Genomic DNA, 21,422 nt, shown 5'->3' on the forward strand with positions numbered 1-21,422 from the left:
AGGCGTTATTAATCACCAATTAATAAAAGCAGGGAGATATCAGACTTGGTATATGGCACACATGGTTTCCTTTGTTTCCACTGGCTGGTCCGAGCTTGTTCTCTTATTTATTTCATAAGATTGATCCTGTTCCTGTGCTGTGTTGTCTATTGAGTTCTGACTCTGATCCAGCCCCCTAGGAGTCAAACAAGAGCCGTTTGGCCATGTTTGTTCATTTGTTAGCACATTACACATGTATTCGCTCTATGAATGAGTCCCAGAAATGGAGGGAACACTATCAGACATAACTAATCAAAGACAATTATAGGAAAAAAAAAAACAAGAAACCATATTCTGTCTTTGCACCAGCAGAAGAAAACCCACTTAATGGAGTAGCAAATTTGTTACTGCAAGGGCAGAGACAGTGATCAGCATACACTGGGCAAGTTGCTCGTAGAGCCCAAGACATGTGGATAGATGTCAAGGATAATATGCGCCCCTTAGCAAGAAACACAACAAGGCTTTCAGCTTCAAATACTGTTACAGTGTGCCTCCTGTCTGTTCCCTCATTCACAGCCAACACTATGTTTATGCCAGGTTGGAGCTCAATTAATATGAAAATGTGAGCTCTAGATAGTGAGACGCAGGAAGACGGAGAGATAGTGAACAGAGAGAGGGGAAGGAGAAAGAGGGAACAAAAATGAGGAGGAGAAACTAGGGGAGAGCTGAAGGCCTCTCACTTGCTCTCCTCTTCAGCTCTGAAATGGCCCACAGTGCCTGCTTCACACAGAGTGGCCAGCTGTACAGCAAATGTGCTTTTCCCTCTCCGCCCCCAAACCTTTCCACCCCTCCAGTGCCCCCCTCTGCCTGGGCTGACCAGGCCACCAGCTCCTCTCTGTGAGAGTGAGAGAAGGCACCTCCCTGACTTGGCTTCAAGCTCAGCGCTGTCACCAACCCAAAAAATCCGTAGAGGTGACCCTAAAAACACTTCTGGGATGTGGTTTGGTTTGTTTGTTTACAACTGTCCTTCTGAGCAATGCCACTGTGACAGTAGCTGCTTGCAATAGACAGGAGTGAGATGAGAACTGGATCAAAAGCAGATATAATAGAAAAGTTAAAATCCCTTTCACCTTTAAAACCCTTTAAGACAGAACCTGTGCTTCAAAACATGTCAGGGGCCTGAAAATTCACACAGGGACAGTTGAAACAGTGCGATAAATGGGCCAAACGTGCCCCCCCATGAGGCTCCAAATGTCATAGTTTACAGTGAGGTCAAAGTGAAGCAGTGGGGTGGCATGATGGCATGCTGATAAAACCAAGCAGCCTTTTGTGTCAATAAAAGACCTTCAAAGGTCTTCTTTAAAAAATGGACAACTCTGTAAAAACACTGATTTAAATATTTTTTCCTACACATTACCTAATGAATGAGACAGTAAATTGACCTGATGGATAAATTTGCTTTTTAATCTCAGCACAAAATAGAAATAAAATGTCTGACAGTGACTGCAGCAGCTGAAAGCTGTATAAATCTGTGTGTCTCAGGAGGAAAATCGGACACCCTCAATTCTGTAAGTGTGCCATGCCAAAAAAACTCTAAACTAAAGAGTGGCCAGCTGTCTTCTGGCCTGCTATTAAATTGCTCCTTGGATGGTGGCGATATCATTTTTTTCTCCATAGGAGTATCACACCAGGTCCCCAAACAGAGCGACCAGCTGTACAGCAAATGTGTACTGATCCATCTGGGCCCTAGCAGGCTGCGGCCTCCATCTTAAGACACGTGGGGCCGTTCACAGGCTTGGCTGGGACTGGTCTGTAACACACCCTTCTGCACCCGCAGCCACAACCTTCCCTTTCATTTACCTCCATTATCATAGAAAATGTTGAGTATCTAGGCACCAAAGCTGTGCTTTTTGTCTGAACCAGGACCGTCATCATCTGAGTGTAATATCCATGCATCAAAATGTGCTGGCAGTCATACAGAAGAGGCAGCCATGAGTACTTTGGCCCGGTGGGAGGAGTTGAGGGAGGAGGCTGAGTGCACTTGGTTTAGAAAGACTATTGTATTACAAAGGCAGCTAATATGGACTTGTCTGGGTGAGACAGGCTCAGGTTTTGTTGTTCCATACACTTAGCACTATAGTTATGTCACGGCACATCACTATATATAGAGTTATCAGTGTGAACTGACACCATGGAGCGGGGCATGGATGAAAACAACACCCCTATGAATCCAGCGTCTGCTCCATTACCTACGCTAATAACGCTGACAGCTGAGTGGAGATGACCCCAGCCCCCTGTTTCTCCTCTCCTGTGCAGATGGTCATTAAAAGGAGAAAGTGTCCCTTTTTTCAGTAGAGAAGGTATTTAGAGCTTTTCCAAATGAGCATTTTTTTCTGTGTTTTTGGCTCAGATTGGTTTTGCAGTGATGATAGGCTATAGTGAATTTAAAACCATTCAACATTAAACCGGAACCAGCTCTTTTAGAGTTGTAACGCAAGTAACTAAATACTGAATACATACAGCACATATAGCATTTCTTTATTCTATTAAGTTTCTTTTTTGTTTGTTCTACTTTTCTTACTTCTTGACAACTTCCTCTTTCTGCCAAATTATCATTACAATGAGTTTTGTTTTCTCCTTATTTTACAGATCACAAAAGACAGAAACCCTTTTGAGGAGTGTCACGAAACCCATGATCATGTTGAATACAAAGCAACAGCATATCAGAGAAACAAGACATCAGACAATAACCCAATCACCTATCCTCCTGTTATCTTAAGCTGTCTGAATTCCACTATTATGGGGGAAACTGTGTGCGTCTGTGGCTGAAAGACATAAAATAACCAGTAGGGGGGTTTGTTTTCTACCCTCCCAGTGTGCTCCGTGCCTGCCTTTGCGAGAGAAAGGACTAATGCTGGCATGGTACTGTATTAGGCACCCCAGTAGAATAGTGGGTGAGCAGATCGCAAAGATGAATACAAAATACACACCTACACACTCTCAGCTCGTCTCTCTCCTTTGCAAATACACCACAGCATCAAAATCACAAATCACATGCTTCTGATTGTTTATGCACAAACAGTGGGTCCCTGATAGAATTGCCTACCAGTCCTGATAGAATTGCCCACTGTGTTTAAATTCACCTGTGCCTAGAAGCGTGTCCCAAACAGAGAGAGAGCGGTTTGGTTCCAGATCAATGAGTCTCTCTCCCACTGAAGACAACAGATAATGCAGTGTAATGAAAGAGCCGCCAAACGAGCTGAATAAATGAATGAATAAAGGAACGTGAGACCGGAATTCAGACGCCTACTTACTGCAGGCAAGAAAACCTGTTTTCCAATTGTCTGTTCTCTACAAATCATCCTGCCTGCATACAAATGAAAACCAAAAGTATAGACATTTGGAAAATGCGGAGGTTAGTGTTACACCAGCAGTCTTTGTTTAGGAATTTTGTGAAAGAAAATGCGAAACCTCTAACAATTTTGGGATTAGGAGCGTAATTAAATCAGATCTCAATTTTTTCAGTTGATTTGATGTCATTAAATGCAGAGAGCGTCGAAGTATATTACCAGATGTTGTATTCAGATCTCAAGTTATTTAAGAAGAATACTTGAATGAACAGGCACAATAACCAAACAAACAAAACTGTGGAATAATATTTGGAATTTACACAGCTTGTGTAAAATCTGTGTTAAATATTTCAATAATCTGTACAGCATGTTTCCACTACTTCAAACTGCCTTCGTAACAGAGTGGTTTGAAGTGGAGAGATTCTGCTCCACAAGCATGCACACGTAATGTATTACACCATTCACATGCATGAAGACATGAAGATGATGGAGTTATAAATGCACAGCACTGGGGATGCAGTTGATCAAAATATTAAAATAATTCCACCTATTTGGTGATGTGATCCAGACACTTGTGAGCCTGAATGAGACAGGGTCAAATACTTTATTACATATATCTCATCAAACCTTCGTGTGTGATTCACCTTTAAACTAAAATACGAAATATGCAAAACTGGGTGAATTTTCCTTGAGATGCATATTGTATTGCTGGTGGTTACACAAAATCAGTTCCTTTAACATTTAAATCACACACTAACAGCCACATGATTAAATTTACACATGTAGCAATACTTTGGGAAAAAAACATCTTTACATAAATATTTCACAAACACTGTTTTTATGACTTTGTTGCAGGAGTGCAACAGAGACCAAATGAAACAAAGACTTATTTCCTACCCAGCATGTGGTTGGCCACGTGAACTTGGATGTCCCATTCACTGTAGAACACCATCTGACATTTGATGCACTGGTATGTCTTCTTCTGTAAGGACCACAAGATGAAAAACATTATTCTAGTAAACATTGAATAAAAGTTAATATTACAAACTAGCAATTATTTTTGTTTTAGCATTTAAACATAGCAATGCTGAACAATTTGGGAACCTCATATTTTAATTAGCTATTCTATATCATTCAAGGCTTTTAGCAAAACTAAATAGCAGTACCTCTTCAGTTTGGGAGGGGCTCACTCTGGGCATGGGGGACACCTGGGGGGTCTTGAGCTGCCCGCTGTTGCTGTCCCCAGCCTGCTCCCGATGCACTGTCTGGACATGGTTTTGCAGCTCTGCTTCTGACTCAAACTTCACATTGCAGCTGGAGCATCGTGTCTTGGCAGCAGACGATGAAGAAGCAGAAGAGGATGAAGATGATGAAGAGACAGCTTTGCCTTTTGCATCTCCAGGGCTGAGACTCTCCCCCTGAATCCATGTGGCTGTAGTTGTTGCTGGAGTGGTGGCTCCACCTTGCTGTTGTTGCCTTCCCCCGTTCACTGTTGGGCTGGAGCTCTTGGAGCCAGCTGCTGTCACACAGGAGGCACAGAGTCCGTAAGGCAGACCGTTTATATCCAGCTTTACCAGGTCTTGTTTGGACCGGAAATCTTTCAGGCAAGAGGCACACTTGAAAAGTTTTTGGAGATGGTGTTGCTGCTGGTTCTGAGAGATGGCATTGCTGCGGCCCATGGGCTGGTTCGTCGACATGGTGCCTGTTTTTTGCATGTGAAAGGTACCGTGGATCTTGAGCTCCAATGTGGAGGTCACTGTCTGCATGCACACCACACAACGGAAACCTGTCAGGGAGTTCCTCAGGTCAGGATGCATCTGGCAATGCTCCAAGAAGTCCTCCTCACTTTGTAGTGGCATCTTACAAATGCGGCAGTTGCCTGTGTCCAGACTCTTGCTATGGGTGACCTTGTGTTCAGTCAGGGTGAGCAAGGAAGGGAAGCGCTCCCCACAGATGGGACACATGTAGTGTTTGACAGGCCCAAGGTGGGTCTGCATATGTTCCCTCAGCCCAGCCTCAGAGAAGAAGGTGCGGGAGCAGACATTGCATTTGTGGTTGCCCTTGATCATTTCAGCTTTTCTTTTTACCATGGCACTTTCACCAGGGCGTATATTGTGATCTCTCAGCTGGTGGTTAGTGAGGAGTGTCTCCATGGTGTAAGAAGCCCCGCAGATGTCACACCCATACATAGGCTCTGCGGTGTCCACCTCTTCCTCACTTCCATCATGGCTGTTCTGGGACTCCACCACAGAACCTCCTGCTGCCCCTGGACCATGACTGTTAGTTAGGAGACCCTGTAGCTCAACATCTTCTTTAGGCTGGCTATCCCCACCACTTACAGTGGAGCCATTAGCACCACAGTTCTGTGCCTTTCCCTCAAACACACAGTGTTTTTCCCTCAAATGCTTCTCCAAAAGAATGATGGCATGGAAGGCCTTACTACAAAAGCGACAGTTATACTTCTTGCTGTGGGTGGTGATGTGGCACTGCAGCTCAACCTCTGTGCCAAAGGACTCGCCACAAAAAATGCAGCGATGGGCACGGCCCTGGTTTTCCAGATGGCTGTGTTTGACATGTAGCTGTAAGTCAGTCTCATGCCTGAAGTCCCAATTGCAGGAGGTGCAGCGATACACCTTTTTCTCATTGCTGTGTTTTACAGCCAGGTGGAGCTGGGTAGACACCTTTGAGTCAAACACCTCCTGGCACAGAGTGCAACGAAAGAACACAAAGGTATGCATGTCCAGTAGGTGCTTTTGTAGATCATCCACTGAAGTGAACTGCTTGTCACAGCTCTCACAAATGTAATAAGTGGAGGTAATAGTGAAGTGAATTGTCACATGCTTCAGCAGGGACTCCTGGTTGGGGAACTCCTTGTTACACTGTGGACAGGTGAGTTGAGGCTGAAGGCCATCCAGGTGAGTTTTTAGGTGAGTCTGGAAAAGGTCTAAGCTGGTATACTTGGCTCCACATTGGTTACATATGAACTCACTGGTAGTGCGTGATGCTGAGCTGCCTTGTTTCAGCATGGTTGGTTCCACTGATATTGGAGAAGAGGGGCTGAGAGTGCGCAGGGATTTCTTTCCATTGTTGATGTAGTTCAGTGCCAGTGGAATGTTTTTGTGATTCTCCTTGATGTGCTTGTTTAGCTTCAGAACACTGTTGAATATGGGGGAGTTGGTGCAGTATGAACAGGAGTACACTTCTACTATAGGGTCCTTTGGAGTTACAGCCAGTGGGGAGTCAAAGCGCAGGCTTCCCCCATCACAGTGAGTCTGACGAACATGCTCTTCCAAGGTAGCCTCTGTCAAGAACCCCATGAAGCACTGTGGGCAGAAGAAGGCATTGCTCTCCTTGGCCACAGGACTTGGAAAGCCATGGGAGCAGCGAATGTGTTCCTGGAGGGCATTGAGGTCACTCAACACCTCAGGGCAGAAGTTACACTGAAGGAGGGCATCAGGCAAGCTGGCTAATAGGGCAGCATGATCTTCTGCATTGTGGACCTGCTTAAGATGTTCATTTAGATTTAGTAAAGAGGGCAGAACCTCCAAGCAAAACTGACATGTATGAGCCTGTTCTGGCTTGTCCAGATGCATGGTTCGCAGGTGAATTTGAAGCACTGCCAAACTGGAGAATACTTGCTTGTTGCAGTAGATGCAGCTGTAGGAGACCTTAGGCTGTTTGGAGGCGCGTCCTCCCATATCTGATGTGTTCTGAGCAGCCCTCTTTCTCCTGCCCCTTGTCTTGGGCACAGGTGGTGCTGTCTCCACCATTGTAGAGCTGTCGACAGAGAGGTTGGAGTCAGGAGTGGTGCTAGAGACAGAGGTGTAACCCACAGTCAGCAAGGATGGGCTGTTACTATGGTTACTTGATTCGGGGAGCTGGTGGATGTCCATGTGAGCATAGAGGTCCTCAACAGAGAGAAAGTGCTCAGAACAGATAGCACAGGTGTGGCCCTTCCTGTCTCGGCTGTGGGCCTGGTCAATGTGAGTCAGCAGGGTGCCCTCATCACTAAAGGGCTCATGGCAGTAGATGCACTGCAGGGTGGCACCCAGGCCTCCATCTTCTGATGGAGAGCACTCAGGGTGACACTCAGCGATGTGCCTCTGGAGCTCTTCGGGGACATCGAAACCCTCCTCACACCGGCTGCATTTGCGGGTTTCTTTCAGCTTCCATTCATCAGCTCTAGAAAGGCTTGAGTTGCTGCCATCTTTGCCCCTTTCATGTACTTGCATGTGGCCGTGGAGAGAGCTTGAGGAAAGAAAGCCTCGGCGGCACACAGGGCACTTGTGGGGTTTGTTGGAGGCGTGAGTTTTCATGTGGATTTTGAGGTGATCACTGCGAGAGAAGGCAGAGTCACACTCTCCACAGTGGTATTTCTTATCACCAGTGTGGAGCTTCACGTGTCGATCTCGGCTGCGCTTGTGCTTAAACAGGCGGCTGCAAAAGGTACAGCTGAAAGGGAGTTTATCGCCGTGACTCTGTTCGTGACGCTTGAGGAAGCTTAAGCGACTGAAGGACTTGTCACAGAACTGACACGGGTATGGCAGGCCAGGTCCCCCTTCCTCCTCACCAAAATCATAGTCCTCACAGTGTCCTGGAGAAGTCTGATCCTTACTGGAGGGAGAAGATGCTGGCCAAGAACATGACGGGTCATCCTCAAGATCAGCGCAATCTAGAAAACAAGACAGAAAAGGAGAAAACAGGGTGTCAAGACCAAGTCAAAGAAATAAAGATGGAGTGAAAAAGAGAAAGTGAGTAAGGTGGTTTAAAAGACTGCATTAGCAGCTCATTTGTCTCACTCTTTCAAATAGAAAGGTGGGCCACCATGGTGTTATTTGCCACAGTAATTATAAGGTTGTGGTGTATGAACTTAGAATTCTTTGCAACTTAGGCCATTTTTCTTCAGCAGAAACAATACCTCTCCTTGGGTGTTATCTAAAAAGTTACATTTAAATATGCAATTCAAAGTATAATTAGAGAAGAGAATAAGTGGAAATACTTTTACTACAATTAACCTTGTATGTGGCCATGTAATGGCTTAGCCCACTGTGACTCAACACACAATCTCTCTGACATTTAAAGCCAACACAAGACAATGGGTGTACTTTAGGATGCAAGCCCGGCATGAGGTAAATTAGAACATTTCTATTATTCCTTAACGATTACCAGAATATTTAAAAAAAAAACAACAAAAGCCCTTGAAATGACCTTAAGACAAGAGAAAAATCAGAGAAAAGTAATTTTCAAGAGTGAAAGAGAAAAACATATGTATAATACAGACCACATATATACCCTTTAGCAACCCTCGACTACAAAACATGCATTTTTCTTAAAACATGTGCCTTGGAGAACATCAGAACAATATGCATTATTACCATATTTGTCTGTGTGGTGTGTGCTAATGTGTGCTAAGCTGTGAGGCAACTGAAACTGGATGGATGATGATGCTATGTGATGTAGGAGGGAAAATGGGACAGGAAAACGGATAGGGAAAGGCAACCAAATGGCTACAGTCTCACTCAAGGACAAGCAGGTGCAGAGAACAACCAGAGAACACCAGTCAACTGACAATACATCCCCCGTTCACTTTACAATTACTTTAATATGTCCCTATTTAAAAATCACTTCTTTGCTGACATTCCATTCCAGTGGATCACTGTGGAATGGAAAACACTAAAAAACTATGAATGGAAAACACAGAACACCCCTTTCCAAAAGTTCAAAAGGTTACAGACCACTTCTTCCCGCTGCCGAATTCTAAGTGCTGTGAACTTCCTTACCTAAATAAAACAGCATAATCCCAACCCCTTCACAAAAAAAAAAAAAAAAAACGGTGTCAAAAGGCCAAAACTTGCAATGTGAAAAACAAGAGGAAACTGCAAAGATTTATGAGAGGGACGAAGGAAAGGCATGAGCTCTTTCCAGGATCCAACCTCTGTACTCTCCTTCAGCTGACAAATCTAAGTTTCTCTCTCTCTTTCCCGTTCTGTTGTTGTTGCTGGGAGATCTGCCCTTTGTCAGGATATCATGCCCTCTCTGAGCACTTACCCCCATCAGGGCCTATCTTCAGGAAACAGATGGGGTCGGAGGCCATTCCCTTGCCCCTCCAAACTGCTGAAAGCTGCACATTGAGAGCCCACCTCCACACCGTGGCCCTCCCGGAAACCTCCCACCCCTGGCAAGGCGCCCACACTGCACACACATCACACTCAAGGAGCAAACCTTGCCTGATTTACTTGCCTTATTTCTCACACATGTCTCAGTGTTTGTTCTCTCTCGCTCTCTGTGTGGTTTGAGGGAGGATGGGTGACTCAGTGCTATGCCCTCCTCCACAGAGGAGGCGGATCTGCCCTCTCTCATACTGCCTTCCAGGAGAAGAAGACAGTGCAAGAAGAATGACCCCAGCCAATGCCTTACAGTCAAACGAATTGGCTTTGAGACAATAGTATAAAACAAACAAATAAATGGGCTTGTATACAAGGCTAAATGAAATTCTACTGTCTTAAATGAGAATGTCTTAGCCTTGAGACATTACTAAGTTGTCAGGACAACCTCATTCCATTATTTTTGTTTGTTTACTTATATTATTTATGTAGTGCCTTTACTCCAATAACACACATATATAAAGTTGCATCTGTGGGGGACATGTGGGAGTTGCAAACATTGCTTGAATTCAACTATTAAAATGTATATTGAGCCGGGCAAATAGATACGTTAATATTAGGGTTGTGAAATATTACAAAAGCTGTTGTATGATAAAATAATTCCATTATACTAATATTACAGCATAATAATGTAATTTATTTGCCTCTGAGCTGGACTTATTGTACTACTCAATAGATCATCATATCAGTAGAAGAGTGGTTGTGCAGGAACACAGATCTGCTGCTTCCGTGTCTTACTGTGATGGCCATCAAAATGCCCAGAGAAAAACAAAAAGATCACATCTGTTTAAGGGCATTCAGAGACAAAACCATACTTTTTTTTTTATCTCATATTGACTGAATACACTACAGTTTTATTGAATGTAGGCACAGTATACACACCACACACTTACCCACATTAACAAACATATGTATAAGCACACATACATGTACATAAAATACACAGATACAAGTGCAATGGCCAAAACAAGTGTGTGAACAACTGTAGATGAAAGAGCAACCTTCCTCAGGAGACTTCAAGAGGAAAGACAGAGAGACTTGTTTTTTTTTTCCTACTTCACCCAGACAAGAAATGCCCAGGCCTCGGCAGCAGCCTGAGTAAATAAAAGAATGGGCCTTACTTCCCTGTCTCTCGGGCCGGGGGCCTGTGCACGCCAGCACTCTCTGTGCTGCTGCCAGAGGGGATGCTGGGGCCTGAAAAACTACACCCTGCAGCTGAAGGGCTGTCTTTGTTGGTCTGCCAAGGCCTTCCTGAGCATCCTCCAGCCAACAGCCTGTCACGTCCTGGGAGGAAGACCTCCATCTTAAGGCCTGTCCCTCTCTGGGAGTTCTGTCCCTATCCCCTCCTTATTTCTCTTTTAAATGTCTCCTATATGGAACAAAACATCCTCATTTGCTGTGCTCCTATAGGGGATGCATGGAACGTGCCATACCAATATTTCCTTGTAAGATAGAGCCCTAAGCTATAAAACATCTAAATAAATAAAGCTAGCCTGTCAATTCCAAGGAATATACATACAACTAATGTTAATAAAGACATTTACCACACTCAGATAATGTGCAAATTAGTGTTTCTTCTTTCTTGTACCTCACAGGTAACCACTAAACATTTTGTCTTCACATGCAGATCTCGGCTTCCTCTAAGACAGCTTGAACTACCCTTCCTGCACTCTTCATCTATGTGCATTTACAGCACCCTTTGCCAGAGTAAATACTACTGTTCCAATGAGATTCTTAATACTAGGAAGACGTACTTTGCCTTTTTTGTGCATAGCAGCATAGCTTAGAAGAAAAATCTGATTTATGCAATTAATGTATTTGAAAATTAGCAAGATATAAAAACATATTTTTAAGAGAATAAGTCATTTATTTTCCTGATGACATTGTTTTTCTTTGGACCACAACACATATAATGGCAAATAGGTTCCCTATTTGTTAAATCTTAAATGATACCTATAATTTGAAAAGAAGTTTTACAATTGAACACTGTCATAGTGGAGTTCAGAAGAAAGGGAACATGTGAAATGATTCCCTGTGATTCACTCAGTAAAATACTGTACAGGTACAAAATGACACATTATCAACGCCAGTAAAATCCCCTTTCTGTGAAGATGAACGCAAAAGTGTGCAAGAAAAGAATATGTGAGAATTCGGATTTGGGTAGTTTTGGTTTGGTAGAACTGTTTCACTCATAACATAAAATTTGAAATTAAATCTGGCCAAGCAGCATTTGTTCCTAAACCTAACAAAATCATTCATTAAAAAAAAAAGTAATGAACCTGTGATATTTTCATAACCGTAACGACATGTTTATGACAGTTTCCATGATGAAAAAGTTCCAGTACGCTTGTACTCATGTTTTATGGCTGTTTCAATGATAAAAAAAGTCTTTAAAGCTTGCTGGTACAACATCTGTTGTTGCTGATGTTGGCGGAATTCTCTGACTTAGACTTGCTAAATAAATAAATTAATTTACTTACATAATTACTTATGTACTTACAGTTTTTAATCAGAGAATGTGACATGAGTTCACAGTCTTTTGTGATTATTTTACTTTTATCAGGCAGTACTTTAACCATTCAGGGGCCATGGTTTGGAAATCTCTCACTGCTGACACCTGGACTTTCATGTCTGAGGTCCTGGAAGCAATTCAGGATGGCTTATCACTGCCTGACAGCAACAGGGTACATCTCTTCAGTTTAGGAAGCCAAACTCTTATCCAGGTCCAGTACCTTATCTGATTAGAAAAGTGTTTTTGCTATCATTCATCTGCCGCTTCTATAGCAAACTCAACTTTGTTCAAAAGCCATTCTAGTAAAGCAAAGCATGGCCATACTTCCAGCTGCCAAACCTTATCTTCCTGTGTGTTGTACCGGAAATCTGTATGTACAGTAGCGGGTGTCATGAGAGACGTGTTAATATGAGGGTATTTGCGGCACATTGGGGATTGGGGATTCATTGAATAAACAAAAAGCTGACAACTTGTCTGATGTAACACCCTGACCCCACTTCATATTCAGAGAAGGGATCTTTTTACAGTTACTGGGAAAAGTAGTGAGCCTTTCCCATGAGACAATGCATGTGTCATCTCAACGCTTTTCCTGTTATGATGCCCAGATAGCGATGTGTGTCTGAACAACACGCTATCATGCACGGCCTTGTTTGTGACACAACCACTTAAGGTCTAATAGAGTAGGTGGTGAGAGAGGGTTTTTTTTCTTTTACATTAGCTAAGACTCCAATCTCCCTGACTGGGAAAGGTGAGTGGGGAGGGAGGGAGGGGAGTGGGATGTTGTTTTTTTTTGGGACTAATTCCAGTAAGATGAAGAAATCACTTAGTTGATTCAGCAGCGAGAACTCAGAGGACACAGAGCTGTTGGATGAAGCCTAGTGCTGGGCTTTAATCACAGAAGTCCTGCTACATCCTGTTTTAAGACATCAGATCCAGTCAAAATACAACACTGATAATTCCCCAGTAACTGTCAACAAAAATGCCAGGTGGCCAGATGTGGCTTTTTGCACCATGCAACAAGCACAATTGGGGGTATTTAACTGAGTTTTTATTGACTAATACATTCTCAACCTCAGATATAGTAATGACTGTGTGTGTGTGATGTGTGCATACGCAGCCTGTCTCTCTCTTTTCCTCTTTTTTCTTAGCAAACACAATATGTTTTTTACACATCACTGAGAAATGTCAGGTCCCTCTCCTCCCTTGCTACAGATCAATCAAATCCACTACACTACAGGATGAGGAGGGGTTGTGTGAGACAACTGGAGGAGCAGTGAGCAAGGAGGCTATCTTTTACTGGAACAGGTAGAAAAACAGTGGATGAAATGACGATTCACTTCCCGGGGTTTCATCAGTGCTCTAGCAACGAGTTACTCTGGCCTAACATCATGTACACACACAACAAAACATATCAACACACAGACACACACTAGGAGAAGAAATGCACACACCAAACTGCAGTCAAGGGGGATTTTTTCACAAAGGGCTTGACACAAAGAGCTGGAACATCAAGCACTGTCCTGACTCTGTAGTCTGGGTGTCCATTATTCTGGCCCTCATGGCTCTGTCTCTCAACCATGGGGAAGCGGCAAACTGTCAACTACTTTGTCCACATTACCCACGTCCCCCAGCTCAGACAGGAGCACTTGGTCACTGTCCCAGAAATCACAGTGCCCCAGTGGTGTCCCAAGAAAGTCAGACAAATGGAAGGCCAGAGGAGGAAAAGTAGGGTGGCCAGTCATCCTTTACTTGGCTTTTTCTTTCCATGATAGTGAGACACAGTGAAAAGTAGAATTGCACTACTTATGCCAGAAATGTGCCCCTGCATAGCCACTAACAAGGAAAAGCTCAAATCAATAGAAAAGATGATAATCAATGGCAATGTTCCTTTAAATAAGGCCATGGCTCCAGTATGAAGGAGGATATTTGAACTGTGTGTAGGATCTATGAAAATTAGCATCGTCTATCAATCCATAACTGCAATGTTAGGCATGGCAGACATGACTATGTAACACATTTCCTATCTTCCATAGCTACTGTAGATTATTATAGTGAGGTCACTGAGGTCAGCAACACATGTTAACACATAATATGAATTCCCTATAGTTTTGAACAGGCTTGTAAAACTGTTAAGGAATATTTATTTTACCGCTTAATAAATTATCATCAATTCATCTACACAAATGTTTAATAAATTATCATCAATTCATCTAAACAAACAAGCGGTCATTTATACAATGGGCTCTCTCCCAGCATCATTATCATTAATGCCTGTGGTCTGCTTTGTATTTTCCTGCAAGAGGGCAAAGTCACAAAGCCAGGGTTAACAAAAAATCTAATTGTCAAGAGGGCTTCAGTTCCCTTTTTCAAAATTAAGTATTTTTTAATATAGGAAAATAAATAAATGAGAGGACAAGAAAAATAAGAAATTTAATTACACCAAAGGTGAATTTAGGGTTCATAATAAATTAGTATTCAGAGTGCAGTGGGTGGGCTCGGGGGCAAATGTCGGTGTTTCATTGTTTCAGTCGAATTTTATTTGATTTGACGTCTTTGAAATATTAAAAGTGAATTACTTTTGAACCATAATACAGTTCACAGCATGCCTGTCATTTCTTCTCTGAAACTCAATATAGTGTTTTTACATTACAGATCTACAGTATGTGTTTTAATTCCTCAGACACTATCACTATGGCAAAATTATTGTACATTTTAGAAAAATGGAATAATTTAATGGCCAGATTGTTATACATTACTTATTCATAGCTTGAAAACAACCAGCCATATTAGGTTTTGGCAAAGATAAGAACTATAGGTGCTGCAAAGCACAATGGTCAAAGTTGTGTTTAGGATGCAGATGGAACCGTTTGTGTGTGGAAGACGGGTGGTAGCAGTGGTGTGATCTGAACGGCTGGTGTTGTGGAGAGGAAGGGCAGTTGACCACTTCAGGTAGATGACACCACAAACAGGAAGGAGGTTGTTCCTCAGGTCTTGGCTGAACCAGCAAACACAGTGAGCCTAACAGGGGGAGAGAGGACGATGACAATCTGTCCCGCAGCATGCCCCTTCACCGCCTGCCTCACTGCACTGGCTCTGAGGGAGTGCTGGGCCAGGCGGGACTGGGCCAGGCTTCAATAGGCAGGGGAGCCCCTGTGTATGTGTGTGTGTGTGCTGCTTCACTGCGGCAGCCCAGGCACAGGACCCAGCGGACGGTCAGCTAGCCACTCAGCCAGTCAGAGACTGTGAGAGATGCTGTGGCGCTGTGCTGTACTATGCTGCTACTCTCCTAATATTTCTTCACTGTGCAAGAGTTTACTTGGATGCTCTTTTATTTCCCCCCCGCTCTTAGTTATTCACAGAAATGTGATTTATGTGATCAGCTTGGAAAAAGAAAAAATTGTTGTGCATATAGAAATATGCTGAGTTACTGTACGGCTGCTTCATTAAAATAGGGTTTGCTCTGCAAGTTTCAAGAGGTGCTATCCATTACTGAAAACTAAGCACAGCACTCAGTGAATCCAGAGAATAGGGACTAATTCTTTTTATTCAAATAGTGACCCATATAGCTTAGGCTAGACTTCAACTAAAAAAGATTTCACTTTTTAAGGATAACTTCAGAAACTTGGATGCATGTTTCAGTAGACTGGGATTATTATTTTAATGGGTGGTTAGTCTACCAAATGCCCATAACAATGTCTTATATCAACACCTCTTTTTTTCTCACAGCGGGGGGTAAAGAAATTCGCATGCATATGGACAAACAATCTTAGCGATGGACTCCTGTCTTAGCTTTAGCATTAGCATTTATCAGAAAAGCCTGACCCCGCCTCTTGACCCATGAACTTAAGTCCCCTGATTATTGCACTGTGGCTCTATTTGATATCTCTTCAATGCCATCCCAGCTTGTCAGTGGTAAAACAACAAGAGACAGCCCAGGAGGGAGAAGAAAACATGCATTCCAGAGAGAAGAGCGGGAGGGGAGGAAAAAACAAGCCTCAACTCAAGCAAGACGATGTATTTTCACGCATCCCTGTCTTAAATGTCAAGATTTCTCAGTGACTGCAGTGCTGACACCTCTCCAAGGTTCAACAGAAACTGCATTCATTAATAATTAGCTTAGCTGTGAGGACAGGGAGTGAGACTGAGAATGAGAGTGAGCGAGACGGCTAAAATTTAAACTGCTTTCCTTTCCCAAGAGAATCGAATTTCACTACAAGTTTTTTCATTCTTCTTCATTTCTTGTTTTCCTGGTGTGTTGGCCAGAATCCCGCAGGCGGCCCATGAACGAGCGATGCAGCCGTCGCATCAGCCTTACTACTCCCTCCTCTCCTTAATCATGGCTCTAATACCCTCCAGATGAATAAACATCTTCATCCCCTCTCTGTTAAAGCCAGAAGGCTCCTCCACTCTCAAATCCAAGAAAGCGAGAAAGGAAGAGAGAAAGAAATGGAGAGTTAAAGAAGGAGCATAGGAAAAGAATGACAGATGGAAGGGTGGATCAATGCTGAAATGAACCAACAGCAAAGTAACAAAGCCACGGCAAGATTTTCTGGTTCTTCCCATAGTTCGTCTGATCTATTTCCCCCTTGACACAATTATCACAGTCCGTCTAATTATTTTTTCTTCTTAAACAGATTTCTAATGGCAGGCCGTGGCTTTTTTATGATCCTGTTTGTAAAGTGGAGGTTTTTGGGAGCTGTTGTGCAGGCTTGTTGCCTCAGACTGTGTCCACAGACTGCACAGGAAGGGGGAAGGGGAAAGGGGGCGGAGAGGGAGGAGGAGGGAGGAGGGTTGTCTCTGGAGAATATGCCAGGCCCCAGACCAGCACTTCCCTGGCCCAATAACTGTGCCAGAATACTCATGACATGTGTGTACAGTATGTGAGCGCAAATGGCAGACAGATTTAGGGGTTTGCTTTGTTTCCCCTTCTATTGTTTTCTGCTGGTATCTAGGCAGCTCATCATCATATCTTAATAATACTAAGTAACCCACACACGCACACACAAAAACACATGGAAAAACATGCACATGCCTCACTGAATGAAGCAGTTTCTTTAGTGCCCTCAACTTCATCATCATTTGCAGAACAGGGCAAGAATATGAGGCCTGAATACAACCAGACAAATGACTACAGGGCATTTTATTTATTCATCCATCACTTCACATTGATTTATTCCTGTTTATCTATTTATCAGCTGAAAAAAAAAGCTTTCCCCTGGATAGTTTTGCTACAAGTTTGCATGATTACGTACTTAATGGAAAACTTTCAGGGTGACTGTTGAAAAATCCCTAGAAGAGATTATGGAGGTTCATCTTACCCTTGAATACCCTCCTCTGGTTCCAGCAGCTCAACGGATACTTCTTCTCACCCTGTTTAAATAGGCCCGGCACTCCTTGGCTTAGTAACCATTTACTTAGTTACACACCACCACCTGGGAGGCTATTTATGTCTCTCTCAGGAGAGTAACACCGTATGACTGCCAACCAACACCTCAATATGAATCATCATTCATTCAAGACAAGTAAACTTGAGGATATTTTCAGATACTCGGTATGACTTTACTTTATAAATATGCTTTATAAACAGTGTTAGATGAAAAAAACAAGTATTCCAGGTGAGTCATAAGCTATAATAGAAAGAGAAGAAGAGACTACAGTATATCTTTTAGAATTTTGTAAAGATGTCCTCATGTTGCAATATAATAATCTAGTGCAGCAATGAGGAGTTTTCCCTCTTATATGTGGTAATCTCATGTCTATCCAAATGTGCAGCTTATTATGATGAACCCATTTCAAGGATCATAATTAAGGAGAGTGAATGTAATAGTCCCCCAATATCAGTTATCACTGACAACAACATCCATATCAGCTAATTACTTTTCACTGGGCTGTTGTAGATGAGAGGACATCAGCCTTTATCAGTATATGAAAGGAGAAGACATTACTATTATGGCATTACTGCGAAAGAGCTAGCATTACTGTACCACAAAAATAGAAACAGCATACAATGAGATCGTAATAAAGCCTGTGTCACTCCCCCAGTGGCTGTCTTACTTGGCTACTTTAAATAGCAAGACAATATTACCAATAAGGTGACCTTTAATTAAATTTGGCATGCAAATAAGTTGATGAGTCAGGAAGAGAGTGACAGAAAGAGATGTTCTAAGATTACCATTAGAGTCCAGATGACACACAGAGCCCTCACCAGCCAGTAACAAGATCCATGCTGTCCATGCTGTTTTCTTTCTTTTTTTTTTTTTTTTAACCAGCATACACCCAGCACATACAGGCACAAACAGCCAATAGGTCAGAGCAACGCTTTCTCCCTTCCTTAATTTGTATTTTCCTTAGCATTCTTGAGTTAGTTTGGTCAGTGTTATCTCTGAGATGGTTCACAGTCTGAGAGAGGAGTTGGAGTTGGGGAATATAATCCCATACTACACACACAGTAGGGAGGAAATATGGGCACAGAGGTGGTGCATGGTCCCCTGGGTAATTTGTAAATGATGAGCCATGGTACCTGAGGGCCATACTGAAGCTAAGGCCAGGTGACTTAGTCACAGGTGCACCATGGGAGGATCTCTAGTGAGGAGGCATGCCTACTACCACAGAGCGTGGTGAGCCACACGGTGCTCTCTAAACATAGACCTTTCCATAAAGTTGGCTCTGCTTTTATTTTTAGGGATTTGTTGAATGCTGAAAACGTAGCAGAGATGGTAGTTAGTTTGCTGTTCATATTTTATGGAACTACTGTGGATCACTAGCTGGCATCTGCAGTTGAAAGTGAAGGTCAGAGCCTTTCTTCTACTGGATAAAATGATTCCACTCTTTTACATCAATAACTCCCTGAGACACAGATTTTGAAACATAATAGTGTAAACACAATACACATATTATATATGCATGAGCCTCTTGTGTTACTTTACTTAGAAGTCTTGATTAGGATTCGGAAGATATAACATTCAGCATATATACACAGTATTTGCTTTGTTAGGCCTCAAATAACCTTTATCCTTTAGGGTTTAATTAATGTCAACCAGTCTACTCTGCCTTTCAGAAGGAAACGACTTATTCCTCTGCCCTCATGAAACCCAAATCCCTCTGTTTCACTGGTGAGGCCGCCTGCCTTGTTTATCCCAACTACAGGTACTGCTCCCTATTAAGGCCAGCACTTGTTACAGGGAAAAGGTTGAATTATTTACCAACAGTAGAGGGGGAGAAAGAGAGACGGAGAAAGCGGAGATAGAGGCATTCCATACATAGGATTGGATTTTCATGTTGTCTTTGTGAGGTTATGAACAAGGCAAGATTAATGATCACGGACACTAGACACAGATGCTGAGTACCAAGGAAACAAGCATCTTGATACAGTAAATAGAAAATATAAGATCATACAGAGAGATTAATTAAAAAGCACCCAAAAACATGATAAACCCTATATACCATATGATTACAGAGAGTAGAGTTTTACTTGGTCATGTGTAAATAGATGAATGTGTTTAGACAACAAGGGTGTTTTTGTGCACTCTTCACCCAGGGCAAACTGTCTGCATTCTATCTGCATCTCAGCCTCGCTGCACAATACAACAAAACATACAGAAAACAAAAGGGAGCACAGAGGGGGAGAACGAAAAGACAGACCAAACAATAAACTCAACCACAAGAGACAGAGTTTGACTTTGTGTGTGTATGTATGTGTCTGTACTGTGTGCGTGTCAAATAGGGAGAAAGAACGCAAGAGGAGGACGAGGGAGATGAAGACAAATGCAGAAAGGGAGAGAGACAGAGGTCGGCAGAGAAAACGAAAGACAGAGGGAGAAATCAAATTTGCAAGAACATAACAAAAAGCTGTATCTCTGACAAAAGAGAACACACAAGGGTATTTGTCTAGCTGTCTGCACCAGCAGGATCCTCTGAAAGTTTATTAAACTAGAACCCTTCAAGAGAAGGCAGAGAGTAGTAAACTATACTACTGGGGAGGAAAAAGAGAGGAAGACAGAATGGGGGGGTTGAAGAAAGAGAAAAAAAGCTAGCTTTTCAGCCTCTGTCTCAGAAATTCTTTTATTTCAGCCATGCATTAAGTAACCTCCCCACTGAGTTTTGCTCCCCTTCCTGGTGTGGATAAAGCCGTCCCTCGGGGGAGCTGCTGGTAATTTCCAGCTTCGCCAGAAACTCAGGTATTAGAAAAGACCGCTTGGGGACCTGCCACAATATACCTTCACAATTTCATACGCTCTAAAAAAGAGGGAGCCCCTCCCTTTCAGCCTACCCCCACCCTCCCAGTAAACCCCCTCGAGGGTCCCCAGTTCAAATTTCTGAAGTGCAGACAACGGGTGTATGTGTGAGGGAGCGGAGGGCGGTGGTGGGGGGCCCGTGGGACCGAGCACCAGCAATAGAAAATCCACTGCATAGAGGAGAAAAAAGCATTTCCTCTCTGGTCTGGCAGGAGTGCCTTTTTCCCCTGGCTCCCACCAGAGGCTTTTTACAAAACATGTGTTGCTGACATGTTGACAGATTGCTCAGTGAAGTGTTAGGCGCATGCACACGGCTGGCCATTTAGGGGGACATGGCTTCCTACCCAACATCCTCTACCTGAGGCACCATGTTTTATACATCATCCCCCAAAGAAAAAAGGAAACAATAAAAGGTAAGGGAGTTGCTTCCTTTGTGAGGAAAGCAGAATATCAGAGAGCAGAGACTGCGTATAGTGCTGCCTTAGCTGAACTACAGTGATGGGGAGGAGCAGCGGAAGTGAGAATAAGGGAGGGAAATGGTTTCAGGCAGGAAAGACAGAGATAAAGCATAGAGGTGAGGAAGTGAGCTTGGGAATGGATGTGTGCTTATGTACAGCAGGTGAGCTTGTCAAACCAGTAAGAAGCCCTTAAAACCTCCTCTTTGTCTTCCTGTGCTGAAGTCACCAATAGCAGGCAGGAGGATGGAATCTGATCAAAGGCCAGCTTCCAGATCCAACTTCTGCTCCTATCAGGGTATCGACAGCACACGTCTTAATCACCCTGCGGCTCCAAAAGTGCTGCCGTGGCAACAGGATGGAAATGGGGATCATAATGTATTCATGGTGCCGGCGACCTGGGGGCTGCGGAGCGTGCTCTCTGGGGACCGCACTTTACCCAGAGCCAGACGTGTCTGGGCAAAATCACTCCACACAAGACAGCAACAGAATACTGAAGAGTCATGACAGGATGGAGGAAGGGAGGGAGAGAGAAAGAAAGAAAAATGAAGAGAGGCAGCTGAGAGAGTTATGGATAAAAATAGGAGATGATAATAGAAAACAAAGACGTGGAAGGGTTAGGACATTAGAGGTATGGAACGGCTGCTGACTGGTGTCAGAACAGAGATGGAAAGTAACTAAGTACATTTACTCAAGTACTGTACTTAAGTACAATGTTGAGGTATCTG

General features: G+C 43.2%; 1 protein-coding gene across 5 annotated transcripts in view; it reads right to left on the reverse strand.

Moving 5' to 3' along the window:
* The window catches only part of znf521 (zinc finger protein 521), an 88,485-nt gene that overhangs the window by 40,999 nt on the left and 26,064 nt on the right, over positions 1 to 21,422 (reverse strand). For 4 of the 5 annotated variants that reach the window (XM_020595712.1, XM_020595711.1, XM_020595709.1 and 1 more), the window contains exons 4-6: positions 4,496 to 8,001; positions 4,227 to 4,311; positions 3,877 to 3,909 (exon numbers count right to left, since the gene is read on the reverse strand). In XM_020595712.1, coding sequence (XP_020451368.1) covers positions 3,877 to 3,909; positions 4,227 to 4,311; positions 4,496 to 7,645 — 3,268 coding nt within the window. In that variant the 5' untranslated portion in view covers positions 7,646 to 8,001. The remainder of the gene's footprint in view (positions 1 to 3,876; positions 3,910 to 4,226; positions 4,312 to 4,495; positions 8,002 to 21,422) is intronic. The other variant, XM_020595710.1, reaches the window with a different exon arrangement.

Source organism: Monopterus albus, unplaced genomic scaffold (assembly GCF_001952655.1).
Source record: "Monopterus albus unplaced genomic scaffold, M_albus_1.0 scaffold28.1, whole genome shotgun sequence".
In the NCBI taxonomy this organism is placed as follows: Eukaryota; Metazoa; Chordata; class Actinopteri; order Synbranchiformes; family Synbranchidae; genus Monopterus; species Monopterus albus.